The 22,597-nt window shown below is 34.1% G+C and overlaps 2 protein-coding genes across 9 annotated transcripts in view; one reads left to right on the top strand and one right to left on the bottom strand.

Annotated features, from left to right (window-relative positions):
• The first annotated feature begins 3,257 nt into the window (after positions 1 to 3,257).
• Positions 3,258 to 14,250, top strand: LOC128224031 (insulin-like growth factor-binding protein complex acid labile subunit). Of its 2 annotated transcripts, none has more exons than XM_052933630.1 (4): positions 3,258 to 3,464; positions 4,181 to 6,497; positions 6,842 to 7,014; positions 10,833 to 14,250. In XM_052933630.1, exons 2-4 carry the CDS (start codon positions 4,187 to 4,189, stop codon positions 10,992 to 10,994), a joined length of 2,646 nt encoding a protein of 881 aa, XP_052789590.1. In that variant the 5' UTR covers positions 3,258 to 3,464; positions 4,181 to 4,186; the 3' UTR covers positions 10,995 to 14,250. The 2 variants fall into 2 exon arrangements, with proteins under 2 accessions (XP_052789590.1, XP_052789589.1); XM_052933629.1 differs by having other exon boundaries at positions 3,259 to 3,583.
• Positions 14,251 to 15,288: 1,038 nt separating this feature from the next.
• The window catches only part of LOC128223884 (potassium channel subfamily T member 2-like), a 137,045-nt gene continuing 129,736 nt past the window's right edge, over positions 15,289 to 22,597 (bottom strand). For 6 of the 7 annotated variants that reach the window (XM_052933338.1, XM_052933340.1, XM_052933341.1 and 3 more), the window contains 2 exons: positions 20,104 to 20,205; positions 15,289 to 17,178 (listed from right to left, as the gene is read on the bottom strand). In XM_052933338.1, coding sequence (XP_052789298.1) covers positions 16,972 to 17,178; positions 20,104 to 20,205 — 309 coding nt within the window. In that variant the 3' untranslated portion in view covers positions 15,289 to 16,971. Of the gene's footprint in view, positions 17,179 to 19,480; positions 19,531 to 20,103; positions 20,206 to 22,597 lie in introns of all 7 variants that reach the window. The other variant, XM_052933343.1, reaches the window with a different exon arrangement.

Below are 22,597 nucleotides of genomic sequence, written 5' to 3'. Positions count from 1 at the left end.
CCACCCTTCCTGAACACCATTACCTTAGTCTTATCTATATTAACAGTGAGGTTCCATTTGGGACAGTATGAATGTAAACTATTTAGAGAATTCTGCAATCCTGCCTTAGTCTCTGATACAATAACCGCATCGTTGGCGAAAAGCAGCAAATAAATTGAAATATGGTCAATGCTAATTCCGACGTCAAGTTTTTCTTGTAAATGCATTTCAATATCATTAAGAAAGAGAGAAAAAAATATCGGCGAGGTTATCTCTCCTTGAAACAGGTCAATGTCACTATTAAAAAATCAGACAGAAGTCGCAGTATACAGCGTTTATACCTGTCTCACGGGCCAGCGCGTGGAGATTATGCAGACGATCTAGGACGATCGCATATTAGATTTTTTTTCAAAAATGAAAAACCACGAATTCAAGTACCCACGAAAATGATTAAAAAAAGAATTTAATGGCCCAATGAGTAGTGGAACTGATACCTTAAAATACTCGTATAACACATTTTCAAAAGAAGCTGCCTTATTTGAGCCTAGTTTCCCAATTGCTTTTTTAATTTCATCATTTGTGATTGGTGCATCCAACGGATCAAACGTAACATTTTGTTCAACCTCCGCATCAAACTGGCCAACAAAATCATCATAGTCATCATTATCACGAGATTCAACACCTGACATAAGGTTACTAAAAAAAGTTCGAAATTCCTCGTTAGTGATATTATCGGCCCCATTTACCATCTTCGATGGTTTAAATATTTTCCAAAATTCTGTTGGGGTCTTTCGTCTGAGATCATTCATTTTACGACAACGTGCATAGTTAAATATATTTTTAGACTTCCGACACTGATACTTGTAGTCTTTCTTCGCGTTATACAATGATGCTCTATCAACATCAAAATGGTTAAGATTAAATTGACGCACTGCATTTTTATATATTTCATATTTATGTTTACACAAATCGTCAAACCATTCCTGTTTCCTATTTCCATCATGAAATCCGACATTTCTTTTTGTAGATGTTTTACGAAAATACTTATATCCGTGATCACATAAAAAGATTGTAAAAATCGATGTCAATCTATCAACATTCCCCTCTCCACTAATCTCAGTAATTAGAATAGTATAAAAATAGTAGCTCAGGCTATTTTTTTCAGAAACAGCTTTTTCATATGCATTTCATTATAACTTCATCAAATAGTTTTTAAATACTAATCTAAATGATATTGCAATTGTCTGTAACTATCCTGTTTAGATGTTACATAACAATATTCACGATTTATTTCATTACTTTTCATAAAAGAACATCTGAAAAGCCTAGCTTGAGCATTTGATACTGAATGTATCTATTTATCTTTATCTATAACAAGAGCACAAAAGGGAATTATCCTACCAAATGGCCCACTAACCAGGCATTAACATGAATTGAATATCAGCAACATGATAAAATGCTGATTCATACTTTTGTAATGAGATTACCCATTGTAACATTGTTAGCCCCCAATAGGTCGGAGCCAATAAACAATACACAGGAAGTATCAGGAACCCAGCTTTGATTCAAAAAGAGGAAATTATCCTATGCATTCAACCATTAACCAGGCATTACAATGAATATCAGTTCCTATTCAACTTGCTATTTGATGTTAAAATACATGATATGCATTTTAAATATTAAATATCTCTACTCTTAACAATTTGATTAACAAATGTTGAAAAGTGTCCTTAAGAAACAGTATTTTTATTTTATAATGCAATTGCAACACAAAATATAATAAATATGAACTATTTTCCATCTTTTATATAAACAAAATTTGTAAAAAATATATTGAGTTTCTTTTAAAGGCCTAGATTTAGGAATGATTGTCATGTTAATTCTCTGCTGTGTATCACTTGTTTATTGCACGAGTGTCATTGCAAGTGCCAATTTCCGGCGTATTTGTTTATTGGCTCGAGGCCATTTAGAGTAGATAATAGCATTGTCTCATTGGTACACGACCAATTATTGCATAAACAATATATGCATAGCCAATGTATTAATTTGACTGATGGGAAGTAAATAATAAACAAATAAAGTAAAAAGAGTTTAATTTCATTTAAATATGTTGTATAATACAAATCATATTAATGGTATATTATAAATAATATCTAACATTAATCTTATTCTTCATCATCGTAATAGTACTTTTATTATTTAAAAAGTTATCAAAATGAAACGATAAGTCAAACAGTGACAGATCTGGGATTTGAAAGAATGCAGGTGGCAATAAAGATAAAGATCAAAACACAGAACTGTGTACTATGGGGGGGGGGGCACTTAAAGAAGACTTAAAATAGCCTTCAATGGATAGTATTTCATTTAATAATGAGGCAGCAGAACCAATTATACAAAACCACTAAAATATACGTGTTTCAAATTAGAAATGTAATTAATAAATCTAGGTACACTGTAGAAAATGTACTATAATAATTAATGGTGTACTTATTTGATAATGATTCCTGTCAGGCTGTCACCTTAAAACGAAAACATTTGTTAAACAAGAATAAACATAAAATTGAAAGTTTCAGAATAGATTGAAGAAAATCTTTGTTTATTTATCCTTTGAATGAATCAACAATGGCACAACAATTTCACAGTTTGAGCTTGGAACAATAAGGTGTGAACTTTGATGATTAACTATTTCAAATAACGAACCACTTGTAATTATCACCTTATGAAACTTATTGTCACACTTTAAATAAAGGCTCATGAATTCCTTTCATCGTTATGTTTGAAGATGAAACCCTTTAACCCAAAATTATTTCATTATACCAATCAATTAATATCAAAATAATGCAATGCATATTTATAAAAAATACAAAAAAAAAACATTTCAATATCATTGTTTGACATTTTTTCATAAAAACAACATAAGCTATTTAATTGAATAAATCTATATTATTTACAAGAAAGGTCCAAATTGATTATGAACATTCTCTATATATTAATTAACATTAAAACATCTGTTTAAACTACACACATCATTCAAAGTTTCACTGTAAAGATAGCTTTTATGATAGACTGAAGAAGCCTTATCTGGTCAGCCCCTTGTCTGCATTTAGTCTTTCCCTTGTCTTACCCTAGTGCACTACGAAGTGCACTGATGGTGAACTGATAGTGAACAAGAAGTGCACTTACTGTCAAGTTTGGTCTTAACTGTACCGTAGAACAGAATCAAAAGCGTTTTGTTTTAAAACACTTATACATAATTTAATAAGACATAATTAATAGTACAATGTATTAATAGTTTTAAAACAAAACGCTTTTACAAAATTTAATAAGATATCCTTAATTGTACTGATCAATGCTAGACAGAATACGCGTGTTTAGTAAAATATGGATTTTCGGGATTTCGGTAATTCCACCGACCGGCGAATGACTCATTGTGGGTACTTTCCATTTCTGAAAATCCAGAAGTCTACTTTCGATATGCAAGCGAAGTAAGTTGCAAACTTTGGCTGTAAACAAACTATTAATATGATTGTTTATAAACATACGTTATTGGTTTACCAACAAAAATGGCAATGAGTGTTTTGCTATATTTAATTGTGTGAAACAAGTAAGTAATGGTTTTGATTTTAAACTTTCCCAGTCATTTATATTGATCTGTACTGGTATAGTATATTAATTAGGTTGGCATTAATTCAAGACTGATAATCCATGTAAAGAATAATAAACAATAACTGCGTTAGCGAACTCGTTATTTTTTAGGTTGAATAATGGTTGGTATTACAAATATAGATTACATGTATCTGCACGTATAGTTTAATAAGTCGCTACCTACATGAACTGTACGTACAAATGTACATGTACACGTGTGGTGTGGAATTAACCTTTTATTATTCATTTATTGATATGTCGCTGATTATCAATCGGCATTTTTATAGAGAGGTTCTGCAGCTAACACATGATATATTATATATATATAGGTATTAACAGTTTTAAAGCAATAATAATATTGTTAACTCTGGGGTATTCGAATTTCTAGTACATATATAAATTGGTCATTGCATTTTGGGACCAATTTAATCCTACTACCAGTTGCAATGCAGTACATTTATTAATTAATAACTTAAACAAGTTTATGATTGCTCACTATAATGTTCTCTAGGGTGAATTCACAGAAATGACATGCACATGAACGCCCTTTTTTCAGGTAAAAATGTGGACTATACAAGTTCTTGTCGTCCTCCACATACTTTATCATGCCTGGGCAGCCGACAGTTGTCCTGGTTTGCCTCTGTGTTTCTGCAGCAAAGATAAAACGTCCGTTAATTGTGAGGGAAAACAACTCAGGGTCATCCCAGACAAAATACCACAGACTGCTATAAAACTTTACTTGGGCAATAACAAAATTACAACAGTGAAGTCCTACCAGTTGGCTTACCTGTCTAAATTGGTGTTGCTGAGGTTAGACCGCAACTTTATATCCACCATTGAGCCATTTGCTTTTGGGAATCTCACTTACTTAAAGGAGCTGGATCTGAATGGAAATAAGATCACACAGTTGAAGAAGCATGCATTATCTGGAATGCCAGCTTTAGAGAAACTCTCACTGATGACATGTAAACTCCAAGAGATCGAAACTGATGCGATGGATGGTAGTGATTCATTAACAGATATCGATTTACAATCTAACCATTTGACAGTTATTCCTGCATTTGGAAAACTTAAGAATCTTCAGTCTGTCATCATGGAAGGAAATTCAGTTGTCAACGCAACCTTTCCGGATGTTTTTCGAGAGTCCAAGTCACTTCGACGTGTTGTTCTCAGCAATAACAATATACAGGAACTAGACAACGACACGTTTCTTGCACTTGAGAATAGGACAATGTCAAGTCTTTTGCTGTCAAGAAACGAAATAAGGAAAGCAGAGTCTGGAGTTTTCCAACCATTTAAGAGCATCCAGTCGTTGAAACTTGGCACAAATCCCATAGATGATATAGATCTTATGAAAATCATAAAGGGTATGAGGGGGAAATCATTCAACTCGCTTGATTTATCCGATTTGAAGCTCGGAGGGAAGTTGCTGCAAAACACTTTTTCTTTGTTGAAGAACACCTCCATACGGACATTAAATCTGAAATACAATAACATAAAGACACTTCTGAACAACGTGTTTGACGGGCTTAATAAACTTGTAGATCTGGATTTGTCCGTTTGCAAAATTCAGGTAACCTACACTGATTCCTTCAATGGCCTGGACAATTTAAACAACCTAGTGTTGAACAACAACCTACTAACAGATATTCCAATAAATCTCCCAGCCGGACTGCTTAACCTGTACATGGACAACAACCAGATTACTTCCATTCCTGATAAAATCTTTGCAAATCAAGTTCATCTGCGTAAATTGTACTTGAGATACAACAAAATCCAAACTTTGATGCAAGATTCGTTTGTTGGACTCGGTGCTTTGGAGCGGCTAAATCTTTATGACAACAATATTGCAATTATTCCGGGACAAACGTTTGATCCACTTATTGCGTTAACAGATCTTGATTTTGCTAATAACAACCTAGCCAACATCCAAATGTCTCTAGGAAGATTCCAGAATCAAGGAGCCTTGAGCTATTTAAACCTTGCTGATAACAAGTGTTCGTATTTGCAACCAGATTTCTTCAAGTACATGGTATCATTAAAAGAACTCCATTTGGAAAGAAATGACCTGGGTGACGTCATATCTGAAGATTTCGCAGGAACTATATTTATTGAGTTAACTAAATTAAAAAAACTATATTTAAATGACAATGCAATTCACAATATTCCAGCTCCGACATTTCAGTCTTTGTCATCCTTAGCAACACTAAACATCAGTAGAAACAAACTGAAAGGCTGGGATGGTGACTTGTTCTCTACCACAAACAGCCTACAAACAGTTGATGCTTCTGAAAATCTTATAGGGAATCTGAATTCTGATAATCTCAAATATTTGCAATCTCTGAAGTATTTGAATCTCTCCGGGAATCCCTTCATGTGTAACTGCGACCTGAGGTGGTTTAGAGACTGGATAAACAACACATCAGTCTTGTTACCATCGAATGCTTCATATATTTGTTATGGACCAGACCAGTGGAAGAACGTACCTTTGCTGTCGTTCAGTAGGAAGAAGATCAACTGTTTTCGTTTTACCTGGTGGATGATTTTGTCATTCTGTCTCTTCGCTGCCATTCTTGTTATGGTCATTTCAATTATAATGTATAGAAAACGGTGGTTCATAAAGCTGTTTATTTACAAAAGAACTCGTAAATTGAGGAAAAGGAAAATCAGAGCTGCTGACAGAAGGGGTAATTACGGGGCTATCCCAGACGAAGAGGATGTAAAAGAGTTTGATGCTTACATTTCCTGCGCTGACGAGGACATGGATTGGGTGAGAGAACATTTACTGCCTGGTGTGGACAAAGGTGATATTAATGATATCAAATTTGGTGGAGACTTTGCACTGTACTTTTCGGAAAGAGACAGTGAACCGGGTATGTAAATCCCTTAGGTTTATAGTTATCATATTTGTATATAATTCACTCTTTTTTTATTTTTTTATTTGTTATATAATACCATGTACTTGATGAAATTCCGAAAACACTCAAAAGACTACACCTTTCTATAATACTCACTGTATATATGGCCCTACGTAGTGTTTCATTGCATCAATTATGAATAGTGTTTAGAAATACAAGTCAACATATTTAAAATCTCATATTTTCTGGTTATGACAAATATTTGATTCAAAGTTGATCTGACAACATCTTCTCATGCTGAAGAAAAACACCTTATTCTAAATAATGTTATGTGTAGCTGCACTTTCTTCTAATTTCAGGACAATCAGAAGTAGGGCAAATATTCGAGGCAATGTCTTCAAGCAAAAAAGTGATCGTGGTTCTTAGCAAACATTATCTTTCAAACCCTATGAATTCATTTGAATTGGACCTGGCGAATCAGACCATGTATGAACAAAAGATCGAGAAAATTATTGTCATCCATATAAATAAGGTATAATTTACAAATATAATTGCTGAAACAGAGATGTTGAAACAGTTTAAATTGTGCATGTGTATTTGCATGTAAAGTATGTATACTGCATTTCATCTCAAGAATTATTATCACCTGTACAGTATGTATTTACTTGCATTTAAACTACACTTAAAATAAATCAAATTTGTGCATGTTGATTACATTATCACCTTTTAGATGATTATCATATAATATTCAGTTGTGTGTAGGGGTTTCCATTCATATTTCCACCCATATGTCCATTCATATTTCCATCCATATTTCTATTCATATTTCGACCAATATGTCCATCCATATTTCCATCCATATGCCAATCCATATTTCCACCCATATGCCCATCCACATTTCCACCCACATGCCCATCCATATTTCCACCCATATGTCCATCCATATTTCCACCCACATGCCCATCGACATTTCCACCCATATGTCCATCCATATTTCCACCCATATGCCCATTCATATTTCAACCCATATGCCCATCCACATATCAACCCATATGCCCATCAATATTTCCACCCATATGCCCATCCGTATTTCCACCCATATGTCCATCCATATGCCCATCCATATGTCCATCCATATTTTTATCCATATGCCAATCCATATTTCCACCCATATGCCAATCCACATTTCTACCCACATGCCCATCCATATTTCCACCAATATGTCCATCCACATTTCCACCCATATGCCCATCCATATTTCCACCAATATGTCCATCCACATTTCCACCCATATGCCCATCCACATTTCCACCCATATGCCCATCCATGTTTCCACCCATATGCCCATCCACATTTCCACCCATATGTCCATCCACATTTCCACCCATATGCCCATCCACATTTCCACCAATATGTCCATCCACATTTCCACCCATATGCCCATCCATACTTCCACACATATGCCCATCCATAGTTCCATCCATATGTCCATCCATAATTCGACCCATATGCCCATTCATGTTTCCACCCATATGCCCATCCACATTTCCACCCATATGCCCATCAATATTTCCACCCATATGCCCATCCATATTTCCACTCATATATGCCCATCCATATTTCCACCCATATGCCCATCAATATTTCCACCCATATGCCCATCCATATTTCCACCCATATGCCCATCCATATTTCCACCCATATGCCCATCAATATTTCCACCCATATATGCCCATCCATATTTCCACCCATATGCCCATCCATATTTCCACCCATATATGCCCATCCATATTTCCACCCATATGCCCATCCATATTTCCACCCATATGCCCATCAATATTTCCACTCATATGCCCATCAATATTTCCACCCATATGCCCATCCACATTTCCACCCATATGCCCATCCACATTTCCACCCATATATGCCCATCCATATTTCCACCCATATGCCCATCCATATTTCCACCCATATGCACATTCACATTTCTACCCATATGTCCATCCACATTTCCACCCATATGCCCATCCATATTTCCACCCATATGCCCATCCACATTTCCACCCATATGTCCATCCACATTTCCACCAATATTTCCACCCATATGCCCTTTCATATTTCCATCCATATGCCCATCCATATGTCCATCCATATGCATATCCACATTTCCACCCATATGTCCATCCACATTTCCACCCATATGCCCATCCATATTTCCACCCATATGCCCATCCATATTTCCACCCATATGCCCATCCATATTTCCACCCATATGCCCATTTATATTTCCACCCATATGTCCATCCACATTTCCACCCATATGCCCATCCACATTTCCACCCATATGCCCATCCATATTTCCACCCATATGCCCATCAATATTTCCACCCATATGCCCATCCATATTTCCACCCATATGCCCATCCATATTTCCACCCATATGTCCATCCACATTTCCACCCATATGCCCATCCATATTTCCACCCATATGTTCATCCACATTTCCACCCATATGCCCATCCACATTTCCACCCATATATGCCCATCCATATTTCCACCCATATGTCCATCCACATTTCCACCCATATGCCCATCCACATTTCCACCCATATGCCCATCCATATTTCCACCCATATGCCCATCCATATTTCCACCCATATGCCCATCCATATTTCCACCCATATGCCCATCCATAGTTCCATTCGTATTTCCACCCATATGCCCATCCATATTTCCACCCATTTTTTTTACCAATATATGCACATCCACATTTCCACCCATATGCCCATTCACATTTCCACCCATATGTCCATCCACATTTCCACCCATATGCTCATCCACATTTCCACCCATATGCCCATCCACATTTCCATCCATATGTCCATCCACATTTCCATCCATATGCCCATCCACATTTCCACCCATATGCCCATCCACATTTCCATCCATATGTCCATCCACATTTCCACCCATATGCCCATCCACATTTCCACCCATATGCCCATCCACATTTCCATCCATATGTCCATCCATATTTCCATCCATATGCCCATCCACATTTCCATCCATATGCCCATCCACATTTCCACCCATATGCCCATTCACATTTCCACCCATATGTCCATCCACATTTCCACCCATATGCCCATCCACATTTCCACCCATATGCCCATTCACATTTCCATCCATATGTCCATCCATATTTTCACCCATATGTCCATCCACATTTCCACCCATATGCCCATCCATATTTCCACCCATATGCCCACTCATATTTCCACCCATATGTCCATCCATATTTCCACCCATATGTCCATCCACATTTCCAACCATATGTCCATCCACATTTCCACCCATATGTCCATCCACATTTCCACCCATATATGCCCATCCATATTTCCACCCATATATGTCCATTCATATTTCCACCCATATATGTCCATCCATATTTCCACCCATATGTCCATCCACATTTCCACCCATATGCCCATCTATATTTCCACCCATATGTCCATCCACATTTCCATCTATATAATTTTTTTTTTTGTGATAAAATCTCAAAAGCAATAAAAAGTCTGGTTGAAACAGTTGATTCAGTGTAATTTTATATAATATTTAGGCAAATAATTTGTTTGTTTCAGTGAAAGTTGGTAATATATTTCACCTCTTGAACACCAAAAGTGAATATTCCACTCGTGGCTTCGCTACCTGTGAAATATAACTGGGATCTCTCGGGGTGAAATACATTGAATCCTCTTGAACGCCAAAAGTAAATATTTCACTTGTGGCTGTATATTAAGATCTTACTCTAACAGTGAGCTCCAAATTATATTTCATGAGTGGCTACTATGACTCGTGTGAAATATTCACTTTTTAATTAAAGAGATGAAATATATTGATATCTTACACTTCAATGAACAATTATTCTCTATATAATTGCACAAAAATAAGAAAACTTGGAGCAAACATTGACTCCCTGAAGTAAACATTGACTCCTTGGAGTATACATCCACTTCCTGGTTTATACATTGACTCCCTGGAGTAAACATTGACTCCTTGGAGTATACATCCACTTCCTGGTTTATACATTGACTCCCTGGAGTAAACATTGACTCCTTGGAGTATACATCCACTCCCTGGTTTATACATTGACTCCCTGGAGTAAACATTGACTCCTTGGAGTATACATCCACTCCCTGGAGTATACATGAACTCTATTGAGTATGCATCAACTCCCAAGAGTTAACATCGACTCCCTAGAGTATACATCAACTCCCTGTAGGCTCCATTCTAGTATTGAAAATGAGCTAAAAATGAAATACTTTAGTCATGGTACTATTGTCATTTCAGGGCCTACCAAATGCTAAAATTCCTCGTCGCATTACGGCGATGATGCGGAGAAATGTCATTGTGGAATGGGAGGAGGATGGTAACGCACAAAAGCTGGCAAAGGCACGCATCAACGACGCGCTGGCACAGAGAGATCTGGCTGCGGAGCAGGATACGGAGTGATAGGCAAATGTACATGTGTGTGTGGTTTGTAGACACAATTGACTGTATCAAGTGTAGTAACCATCACTTGTTGAAAAACAGCAATGTGATTGATTGTAAGTTGTTAAATAATATTGTTAAATATTGTTTACATTTCAAGACAGGTTGTTCCAAAACTAATATAATATCAGAAGAAACAATAAGAAAGGTTTAACAGTTATTAAAAAAAAAACTTATTCAAAAATACTTATTCATTATGCTTCTTGGAAAAGAGTTGTTGTATTTAGAAGAAAATAAAATCAATGAAATAGATTTGGAAAACAAAGAAAGGGTCAAAATAATTGATAGTTCTGGAATAAGTTGAAGCTTAGAAATCTTAGAAATCTGTGTAGAAATAGAAATAAAGATGGCTAAAAGGTGCTGCATTTTAATCACATTCGACTTACTGAGATAAGAAAGAAAACTTCAAACTCCTTTAAAGGAATGTTTACAATTTGGACTAAAATACAAATTGGCATTGTTGACAGAAGAGTCCCAAATCAGATGGCCATTGTTACAGGTTTTTGAATGGTAAATGGGAATTGTTTATTTTTGGAAAAGCAGGTTAACTAGGACCCTACCAACAGTACACGTGTATTTAATCATAAGCACAAATAATGTTGCAAGGATATATATTGTAATGGAATAAATGGTAGTTTATCATTCATATCTTTGATTTATATAGGTTAGCGAATATCAATATTAAATTGACATACTGCATTAAAACACTACATCACATGCTTTTAACTATTGGGTGTTTGGTATTTTAAAATGGAGGAATAGAAGATGCATTGGAACAGGGTACAACTAAACAAACAACATACCCCGGAAGGGTAAAGCTATGAACAGGGCTTATTTTTTTACATTGTTCTGAATGGGGGACCCAACAGGCCAGTGTATATAAGAAGTTTAAATAAAAGTAGTTTTGGCCCTTGCTTAATTGCTGTAATTATTAAATTGTTTGTTGTTCCAACGATTTGCATGTAAACATTCAGTTCAGATTTAATTATGATATTGGACAAGAGTTTCTACCCAAATGTTGATATTATTGACATTAGCTATGTTGACATTATTGTGTCATTAGCAAGTTCAGTTTGTTAAGTTTGGTTGGTAGACTTGCTTCATATGTTTATATTGCTCTTAGTCTCTATATCTAGGTGTCCTTGCTTAGCTCTTCTCATGAAGAAAACATTTTGTCATAGTATGTCATTATAATTGTCATCCTGAATGTTAACTAGTTATCATGTTATGGCTATGAACAGTTTTTGTTTAAAGGAAATGTATGGTTGTTGCATTTAATGCTACCATATTATATGCTTCTTAATTGTTGTGATTATTGTATTGTTTTGAATTCCAATAGGACTGGGGTTTTGTTTTTTCACCATGCATTATATCCTGGAGAAACAGGGGGCATTTTACATTGTTTTAAATCAAAAACCATTCTTATTCTAAACATAGACAATTTCATGCAAATCTTATATGTGTTTTAATGGTTCTTGTTTACAAATACTGTTTATAAAAATCAATTACACCTTTTTAATGCTTTTCTGTTTTGTTTATTTTGTTCAATGATTTAGGATTTTTATGTAAATATGCCCTTGCAGTTAGTGATCAGCAATTGTTTATTTCAGTTTTATAGCATTGCTGTTGCATCACTTAAAAGAGTTGGTACCAGAAGATGTTTCATCTTTAAATGTGGTTCTTTTGAATGTCAATAGGGCTAGGGCTATGCTTTTGCACGGTGAGTTGAAATATGTACATGCACATAATACAGCTGTCTGGTAATTTTAAGTAGCAGGAATGGTAACATACTTAGGATTAAAATCTTGAAAATCCTGAAAATTTAGTTTAAGTATTAGGGGTTCAGGCCCATTAAAGGATCCAGGTGTCTAGACCCGTTTTCAAAGCCATTTATATCCATTTTAAGGTACTTTATAATTAAACACTCTTAATTTATCATTGAAATAAGAAAAGAGAGGATAATTGCTTGTTTCAGTGCCAGATATATATTTCACCTAGTGAGCACCGAAAGTTATTTATTTATGGTGTTCATGTGGTGAAATATCTTGCGATCTTTCTCTGAAACAAACCATTGTTGTTTTTTAAATTTGATTTGGAATTGAGGGAGTAAAATTTCAAAACCGTGAAAAACGTCAAAATGTTTCACTGTTTGGAACATTGAAATAACATTATTATTTCACTGATAAATCGCTAATAACCACCAGAAAGCATATTGCAAATTTTCTTTTTTATGTTTTATCTTACCAACCTTTATCAAAATTCAAACTAGGCAAATTGTTTTATTTAATAAAATACAGTCGAAACTCATTGGCTCGATATCTCATGGCTCGATATCCTCGTTGGCTCGAACCAAATTAAAAGGACCGATTTTTATTTACTCTTTGTTCATATAAAATTCGATCCGATGGCTCAATATCTTGAGGGTCGATATTTCTCCACGCTCGAAGTAGTTTTCGCGGTCCCAAACAAGAATTTCACACTTTGATTTGTTTGCATGTGTCGATGTCATCTTCGTGGGTACAGTTAAGAATCTCACACCTCGATTTGTTTGATTTACTTCATTTAGCACAAGGCGCTAATCTATTAAAATTGCTTGACTGATATTATAATTATTATCAAATTTAAAAGGTTTAACAGTTTGAATAAACATGCCATCACTTTAAGTTCTGTCTCTAATTGTTATCCATCCCTAAATTACTATGCATTTTAATATAACTTTAAAGCTATGTTTGTGTTTACAATTGCTTGTTTTTGCATAAATGTATTTTTATTATAAATAAAAAAATAAAATTATATTTTCTAATAATCGAATAAGTCATATTGCGAAATTTAGGGTGCGTAACTATGCCCAATAAATACACAGGGATAGCGTAGCCAATAACAAACGAGGTAAATAAGACTTCGAGGCTCGAAGGACTTTGGCCGGTCCCTAGAATATCGAGCCATCGAGTTTCGACTATATTAGTAAGGCACAAGCAGTGACCAGTCAAATGTGTTAAAAACTAGGTCACTAGATTAAATAAGAGGATTTTTTTTATTCTACACGAGTTCTTCATATATCTCACATTCACCTTAAACCCTTTATGTGTTAACCAAAGAAAAGATACATGTGTAATTAGACATGGCTATCATCTAGATATTTTAGTGTTTTGACTGCATTATATTGTTTTTCTGTTTAAAAGTTGTTAAAATGGCAATAAACACATTTTATGCTTTATTTGTTCTCTCATTATCTCAAGTTTCTGTCAAATGTGACCAAGACAAGTATTCACACATGCACATGTGCCACATGTATTGAATTATTTTATTTTGAAAACATTTCACAGAAAGGTCTGTGATTTAAATAGTGTGTATGATATATGTAGGTCACTTACATGTTATAAGAGAGCAATATTCTGCTTTGGATAAAAAATGCAGATCAAACTAAAACTAGATGATTGTGCTGCTTTGAAACCATTACAGTGTCTGCGACCATTCTTGTCTCATTCTGTTCCACAACATTTGAGGTGGGTGTGCCGATGTGGTATACATTTAATTAAAAAAAATCCTTCCATTGGTTTAATCTATGGTTCAAATAGTTAACCTTCAATTGTAACCTTGACCTTGAGCCAGTGCGCATGACATGTGGGTTCTACACGTCCTTTCAATAAAGTAAACATTTGATCCAAGCTTTAAAAAATCCTAGGAGATATGGAGCAAATTCAAAGTAAACAGCTTGAATCTTTGACATTGAACTATGACCTTCTCTTTGAGCCAGCGCACCTGGAATGGGGTCTCTGCACATCGTCTCACTGTTAACATTTGACCCCAGCTTCTTGAAATTCTTCAAGGGGTTTAGAAGAGAAAGAAAGAGTTACAAACATGGGGACGGATGCACAGAGGGACGCTTGTCCACTTCAAAAGCAATATGTCTAACGCTGTATACTATTTTGGAGACAAAATTGTAAGAATTGGATGCGTCGGCTCTGGAACACCCATGGCTAATTCTTGTACTAAGTTAGATCTACACCAAGTTGATTAAAAGGTATTGATGTGACAACCACAGTAATCCTCATTGCAGGTGGCGCAATAAAACACTGACACATTCCTTCATATGCATGCATTGGACACCTTTGACCCTTATAACCTGTATATCCCCTATAGCCATACCAAGTGAATATGCATTGTACTTCCTACCGGTAGCTGCAACATTGCTCTTAACCAATGTCATTGGCAATGAGTGGATGACATGGTTATGAAATGATAGAACAACACAAAATATTACAAATTTATTGTAAAACAAAATCAAATTTCATCACAACGCGATTTATTAAAATCCAAATAAATATAATGACCATGTATATGCAGGTGACAAAAACATGTGTTTTTCCTCTGGTATTGCACAAGTGTATCACAAAGTTATTGACTAGGAAAAAGTCACAACACATTATATAATACAGAGGTATACAGGTTAAAAAAAACCAACAAATGAAAATTTAACAAAGAAAACTGTTGAAAATAATGAATTAAAATTCTGGAAAAAAAAAACTTACAAAAATGAGTGCAGGTGATGGTAGAACTGCTGTTAAATTTAGAACACATGAACACAATACTTCATATGCAATGAACAATGATTCAAAATTTAAAAAGATATATATCATGATTGAAAATATTCAATATCTAAATATAACAAAATATTATTATTTGTAAATAAGTGGCTCAAAAATTAAAAATAACTGTTTAAAGCAAAAATCTGCAAGTCTTGTATTTTCAGTCGACCAAACGGGTTAAAACGGCAGTTGAAAGGCGTATCGTAAAACGTTTATTATTTTAAATTTTCATTATTGTACGAATAAAATTAAAAATTCAATATTTTTTGTATAAAACAATAATTAAACATGCATATATATATAAAAAAGCATAGCTGTGCACTGTCGAAATATTTTTTGTCAGTGGTATGGTAAGGTGTTAAAATCTTGCACTGCCTTTAACCAGTGTAACATACTGATAGTACAAACTGTTGCAATAACAGTCTTGTTTTTTCGCACGTTACCACCTTCCTTATACTTACCTGTAGGTGTCAACATTTTGCATAACAATTCTTGAAGGCATGGCCAAATATCTTGAATGATTTCGAGTTATGGCCATGAAAACAATTTGCACACCCAAAGACATATGGCTATAACATAACCTTCTTTGAAATGTTAAGCCGAGATTCCTTCCGAAAGAGTGTGTATCGAAATACATGTAGCAGTAGTATATATGACACAAGACATGGGATGAGAATAAAGAGACAGACACACCCACAGTATACATGTATGTAAAACATACATACAAACATACAGGGTCAAAATGAATGTCAGTATTACCAATATGCATGTTTAACATGATTTCTAAAATGTGTGTGTATTGAAATTGAGCATATATGTACGAAAAAGATCAATGGTGATTTTAATATCAAGTTACTTTATCTTGCAAAGCAAATTATTATCAACAATCAGGGTTTGGTTTAAAACAACCATAGCTTATACAATAATAAGGTGAATTAAGATACTGTGAACATGTAAACATTATATAAAATCGTCCAAACAATAGGTTTAAAGTTTGCACCCAAGCTTAACAGAAATTATTGACAAATCTTGAAGGCATGGCCAATGCACTAACAAATCAAAATATACATTGTAATTCATTTCTAAAATTCAAACCATTATCAAAGCACTTCCCTTCCCTCATTCACTCCCACGTATCTTTTTAACCTGATTTCAGTTTATGAAAAAAAAATTGAAATCCAAGACACACCATAGACTGTGAATTAGGAAACATTTCAATAAAGTAATTTTCCTTCCTCTTTTATTGGGATACATATCAAAGTACCTGTAGCGTAAAACTGTCTTGTAAACAAGATAATACAGACACAAATAAAGTTTAATCATTAGAAACTACAAAAACACAAAAGATATCATACAACAGTGCCCTTTACAGCCACAACAGGGGGTTCCAGATGGTTGCTATGGCAACTGTTATCCTCAGTGTCGTCATCAGACATGAGGTCGAAGGTCGGGGGAATGTTTTTATTTCTCTCTGTGTTTTCATTCGTGGTTTTATCGTTCTCCATCACGTCTTCATCCCCATCTTCGTCTGTGTCGTCCATGTATATGACTGGTATCTGGAAGTGATCTTATATTGTTATAAATGTTGATATATATTGAGTCATTAGGGAACACTGCTATCAAACTTTGCAATTGGCTAGCTTACAGCCAACCCCCAACATTTGTTTATCATGTTAACTATGCATCAGCACACGCACACAACATGTACTTATGCCAACAAGTTCATGTACAGTTTGTGTATTTAATTTGGCAACACAGAATGCTATTATAAATTCAAAACTGCAAAACATGACAGAATCACTTAATCCATAAATCACCATAAGTCTACATACTAGTTTTTGCAAAATAGTACATATATAGATAAATAAATGCCTTTTAAAAATAAACCTATAACAAGAGGCCCAAAAGGGCCTATGCTCTACTGGCATGGCTTTTGTGGTCATATCAATCCAGAGCATGTATGTATGGGTAAAAGGCAACAGACATATGGTTTATGTTTTGTGTTTGGCTTACCTGAAAACGTAGCACGTTCAACATCTGAGCCAAGAAAGTATTGTAAGCAGATTAGTTCCATGAACTATTTTAATATGTGCCAAGTAAAAGTCATCTGACAAAAATAAATGCTTTCAAAACTGTACTCATAGTAAAAATTTCTGTAGTTTTAAAAGTTAAAAAAAGTTGGTCAAAAGGTCAGTCAAGGGCATCCTAGGACAACATTGATCAATTTGAACAAACATTCACAATCAATTGTGCTGAGATGGATGCACGAACACACAAACAGATTTTCAAACCTTTCCAGATTTATGTTTACCAAACCTGTGAACCCTGGGTGTGGCCAGTAATGACACCAGGTGCTTAACTTAAACATTCAGAACCAATTTTGTTAAGATGAATGCGCAAACTACAGAACTTAAAGCTAAAAAATGGCCTTTGGGCTTTCAACAAGAACAAGGCAGAGTAATTCACAAAATCAGCTGCAGAAGCAAAAAGCAAATTGTCTCTCAAAATCCTAGACTTGCAAATTGTCTCCCTTAACTCTAGACTTGAATTTACATGTACATGTAAACTTGGCTAAAAATAGAATTCGCTCATGCAGACCTGGCTAAAAATAGAGAGCATTTCTTTAAAACTTTCATGGCCCATAATCTAGGCATTCATGGGCGGATCTGGCTGGTTTTCGAAAGGAACCGAGCTCTAATGGATATCTATATACTGTACAAGTTTCATTGAGATACAATAAAAACTGAAGACTGTATCGTGTTCACAACCAATTGTTTACACAATAGCATTTTTTTATACTATCAAGGGCCATAATCTAAGCATGCATGGGCGGATCTGGCTGGTTTTCGAAAGGAACCGAGCTCTAATGGATATCTAAATACTGTACAAGTTTCATCGAGATACAATCAAAACTGAAGACTGTATCGTGTTCACAAGCAATTGTTTACAGACGCACGACCGCACGGACGCACGGATGCACATACTACGTACACATAACCATCGCATAAGCTCTTCTGGCCTTTGGCCAAACAAAAACATTTGCATTTATAATTTTCGAAACCAAAACATTTGCATTCATTATTTTCCAAACCAAAACATTTGCAATCATTATTTTCCAAACCAAAACATTTGCATTCATAAAATATTTTCCAAACCAAAACATTTGCAATCATTATTTTCCAAACCAAAACATTTGCATTCATTATTTTCCAAACCAAAACATTTGCATTCATTATTTTCCAAACCAAAACATTTGCAATCATTATTTTCCAAACCAAAACATTTGTAATAATTATTTTCCAAACCAAAACATTTGCATTCATTATTTTCCAAACCAAAACATTTGCATTCATTTATTTTTGTAAAGTGTTTCGCCTTTTTTTCTTTTTAACAAGTCACTTAACACATGTGAAACCATTCTTTCTAGCACATATTAAAGTTGCAAACTACCAATTTTTTGTACACAATGCATTTTTAATAAACTATGTGCACTATTCTATAAAGCTCTAAGTTAAATGTTTAATTCTAATTGTTCAAAGACCAAAAATGTTTAATGTTTAATGCTAAACATTTCTTCCATTTAATCATTTAATTACATGTAAATTGACTATTATATACTATTGTTAATGGTGAATTTAATACCAGAACATTTAAGATTGCATACAAAAGGTGCCGTGTAATGTTTGAAAACTATGGCTACATTTAAGTTTAGTGAATATGAAAATCAAGTTTTTAAAAATGCCATATTAGTGTGTTAAAATACTACATTGCATGAATCTACCTGAAAAGCAGTGATAACAAGAAACATCAAACGACAAATTAAACATCTCCATCAGAGCATGATGTAAGCCAATTTACCAAAAGAATTTAGTTTCACGAAGCCCTGATGCTGGTTGATCTGTGTTGTCCTATATTTAAAACAAAAACAATTTATATATGTATCTTAAAGACAAATCCCACACATTTGTTTTTCTTCTATATCCAGTTGCAACAAACAGTGTATACATAGTTTATACTGTTGGATGCACAATATCCATGATAATATTTATGGCACACTTCTTTCTTTATTCATAAACATATTTTATAATCAAATATTTGATAACATTTATCCTTTGACAAAATAACTAATTGGCTTATTGGTTTTGAAAAAAATAACTCATAAATAGGCCAAAATTTCAGCTTATCCATAAGTTCTTATTACAACATTGTGACTTGTCTTTAACGAGAAGAAAAAACCCTATTACCACACTATATGGATCAAAAATAAATTCCTTGTATGAGGCAAATCCAAATAAATTAGTATTCACATTGTTTTTTAACCATACGCAAGGAAAAATTCAGAAAATGATTCCACCTTTTTTTTTATATCTGATTTTTTCCTTTCTTTTTATTTGACCGGAAAAAATAAGATCACGCATGAAACCCCCTACAAAGGCTAGAATCAGTCTTGTGTGGCTTGAACTATCCATAGATTACCATACCCTGCTATTTCCATCATTGAGTATTCTCCCTTTCTGTGCAGAGATCTTTTTGTCTGAGGCCAGGATTTCAGAATTATCTGCCCCTGTAGGTTCTTCTCTCTTCTGAAAAAAAGAAGTAAATACATTTTTTCCACCCAAACTTACAAGCAATATTTACTGCTTTTTGTAAGTCTTACAATGTTAGTAATGGTGTTATTTCCGAGTCTGATGCTGTTACCTCGGAATTATGTAAGACTGATGCTGCTATTTCTGAATTATATAAGTCTGATGCTGCTATTTCTGAAATATGTTAATATGATGCTGTTATTTTTTAATTATATTAGTCTGAAGCTCCTTATTCTGAATTTTATTAGTCTGATGCTGCTATTTCTGAATTATTTTAGTCTGATGCTGCTATTTCTGAATTATATTAGTCTCAGATGCTGTTATTTCTGAATTATATTAGTCTGATGATGCTATTTCTCAATTATATTAGTCTGATGCTGCTATTTCTGAAATATGCTAATCTGATGCTGTTATTTCTGAATTATTTTAGTCTGATGCTGCTATTTCTCAATTATATTAGTCTGATGCTGCTATTTCTGAATTATATAATCTGATGCTGCTATTTCTGAATTATATAAATCTGAAGCTCCTTATTCTGAATTATATTAGCCTGGTGCTGCTATTTCTGAATTATATAAGTCTGATGCTTATTTCTGAATTATATAAGTCTGATGCTGCTATTTCTGAATTATTTTAGTCTGATGCTGCTATTTCTGAATTATATAAATCTGAAGCTCCTTATTCTGAATTATATTAGCCTGATGCTGCTATTTCTGAATTATATAAGTCTGATGCTGCTATTTTTGAATTATATTAGCCTGATGCTGCTATTTCTGAATTAGTTTAGCCTGACGCTGCTATTTCTGAATTATTTAAGTCTGATGCTGCTATTTCTGAATTATTTTAGTCTGATGCTGCTATTTCTGAATTATATTAGTCTCAGATGCTGTTATTTCTGAATTATATAAATATGAAGCTCCTTATTCTGAATTGTATTAGCCTGATGCTGCTATTTCTGAATTATATAAGTCTGATGCTGCTATTTCTGAATTATATTAGTCTGATGCTGCTATTTCTGAATTATATAAATCTGAATTTCCTTATTCTGAATTATATTAGCCTGATGCTGATATTTCTGAATTATATAAGTCTGATGCTGCTATTTCTCAATTATATAAGTCTGATGCTGCTATTTCTCAATTATATTAGTCTGATGCTGCTATTTCTGAAATATGCTAATCTGATGCTGTTATTTCTGAATTATATTAGCCTGATGCTGTTATTTCTGAATTATATAAGTCTGATGCTGCTATTTCTGAATTATATAAGTCTGATGCTGCTATTTCTGAATTATATTAGCCTGATGCTGCTATTTCTGAATTATATAAATCTGAAGCTCCTTATTCTGAATTATATTAGCCTGATGCTGCTTTTTCTGAATTAGTTTAACCTGATGCTGCTATTTCTGAATTATATAAGTCTGATGCTGCTAATTCTGAATTATTTTAGCCTGATGCTGCTATTTCTGAATTATTTTAGCCTGATGCTGCTATTTCTGAATTAGTTTAGCCTGATGCTGCTATTTCTGAATTATAGAAGTCTGATGCTGCTATATCTGAATTATATAAGCCTGATGCTGTTATTTCTGAATTATATAAGTCTGATGCTGCTATTTCTGAATTATATAAGTCTGATGCTGCTATTTCTGAATTATATTAGCCTGATGCTGCTATTTCTGAATTATATAAATCTGAAGCTCCTTATTCTGAATTATATTAGCCTGATGCTGCTATTTCTGAATTATATAAGTCTGATGCTGCTATTTCTCAATTATTTAAGTCTGATGCTGCTATTTCTCAATTATATTAGTCTGATGCTGCTATTTCTGAAATATGCTAATCTGATGCTGTTATTTCTGAATTATATTAGCCTGATGCTGTTATTTCTGAATTATATAAGTCTGATGCTGCTATTTCTGAATTATATAAGTCTGATGCTGCTATTTCTGAATTATATTAGCCTGATGCTGCTATTTCTGAATTATATAAATCTGAAGCTCCTTATTCTGAATTATATTAGCCTGATGCTGCTATTTCTGAATTAGTTTAACCTGATGCTGCTATTTCTGAATTATATAAGTCTGATGCTGCTAATTCTGAATTATTTTAGCCTGATGCTGCTATTTCTGAATTATTTTAGCCTGATGCTGCTATTTATGAATTAGTTTAGCCTGATGCTGCTATTTCTGAATTATAGAAGTCTGATGCTGCTATATCTGAATTATATAAGTCTGATGCTGCTATTTCTGAACTTTATAAGTCTGATGCTGCAATTTCTTGAATATGTTTAAGTCTAATGATTCTAAATTATGTTAGTCTGATGCTGCTATTTCTTGAATATGTTAGTCTAATGATTCTAAATTATGTTAGTCTGATGCTGCTATTTCTTG

Source organism: Mya arenaria, chromosome 17, assembly GCF_026914265.1.
Source record: "Mya arenaria isolate MELC-2E11 chromosome 17, ASM2691426v1".
NCBI lineage: Eukaryota > Metazoa > Mollusca > Bivalvia > Myida > Myidae > Mya > Mya arenaria.
The sequence above is the reverse complement of the archived record's forward strand: the minus strand, read 5'-3'. Positions and strand labels throughout refer to the sequence as shown.

Excerpts from the sequence above, each read along its gene's own strand:
- LOC128224031 (XM_052933630.1), top strand. The coding sequence starts at position 4,187 with ATGTGGACTATACAAGTTCTTGTCGTCCTCCACATACTTTATCATGCC. Across the intron at positions 6,498-6,841 it reads GGAAAGAGACAGTGAACCGG|GACAATCAGAAGTAGGGCAA; the intron begins GTATGTAAATCC and ends TTCTAATTTCAG. Across the intron at positions 7,015-10,832 it reads TTGTCATCCATATAAATAAG|GGCCTACCAAATGCTAAAAT; the intron begins GTATAATTTACA and ends TTGTCATTTCAG.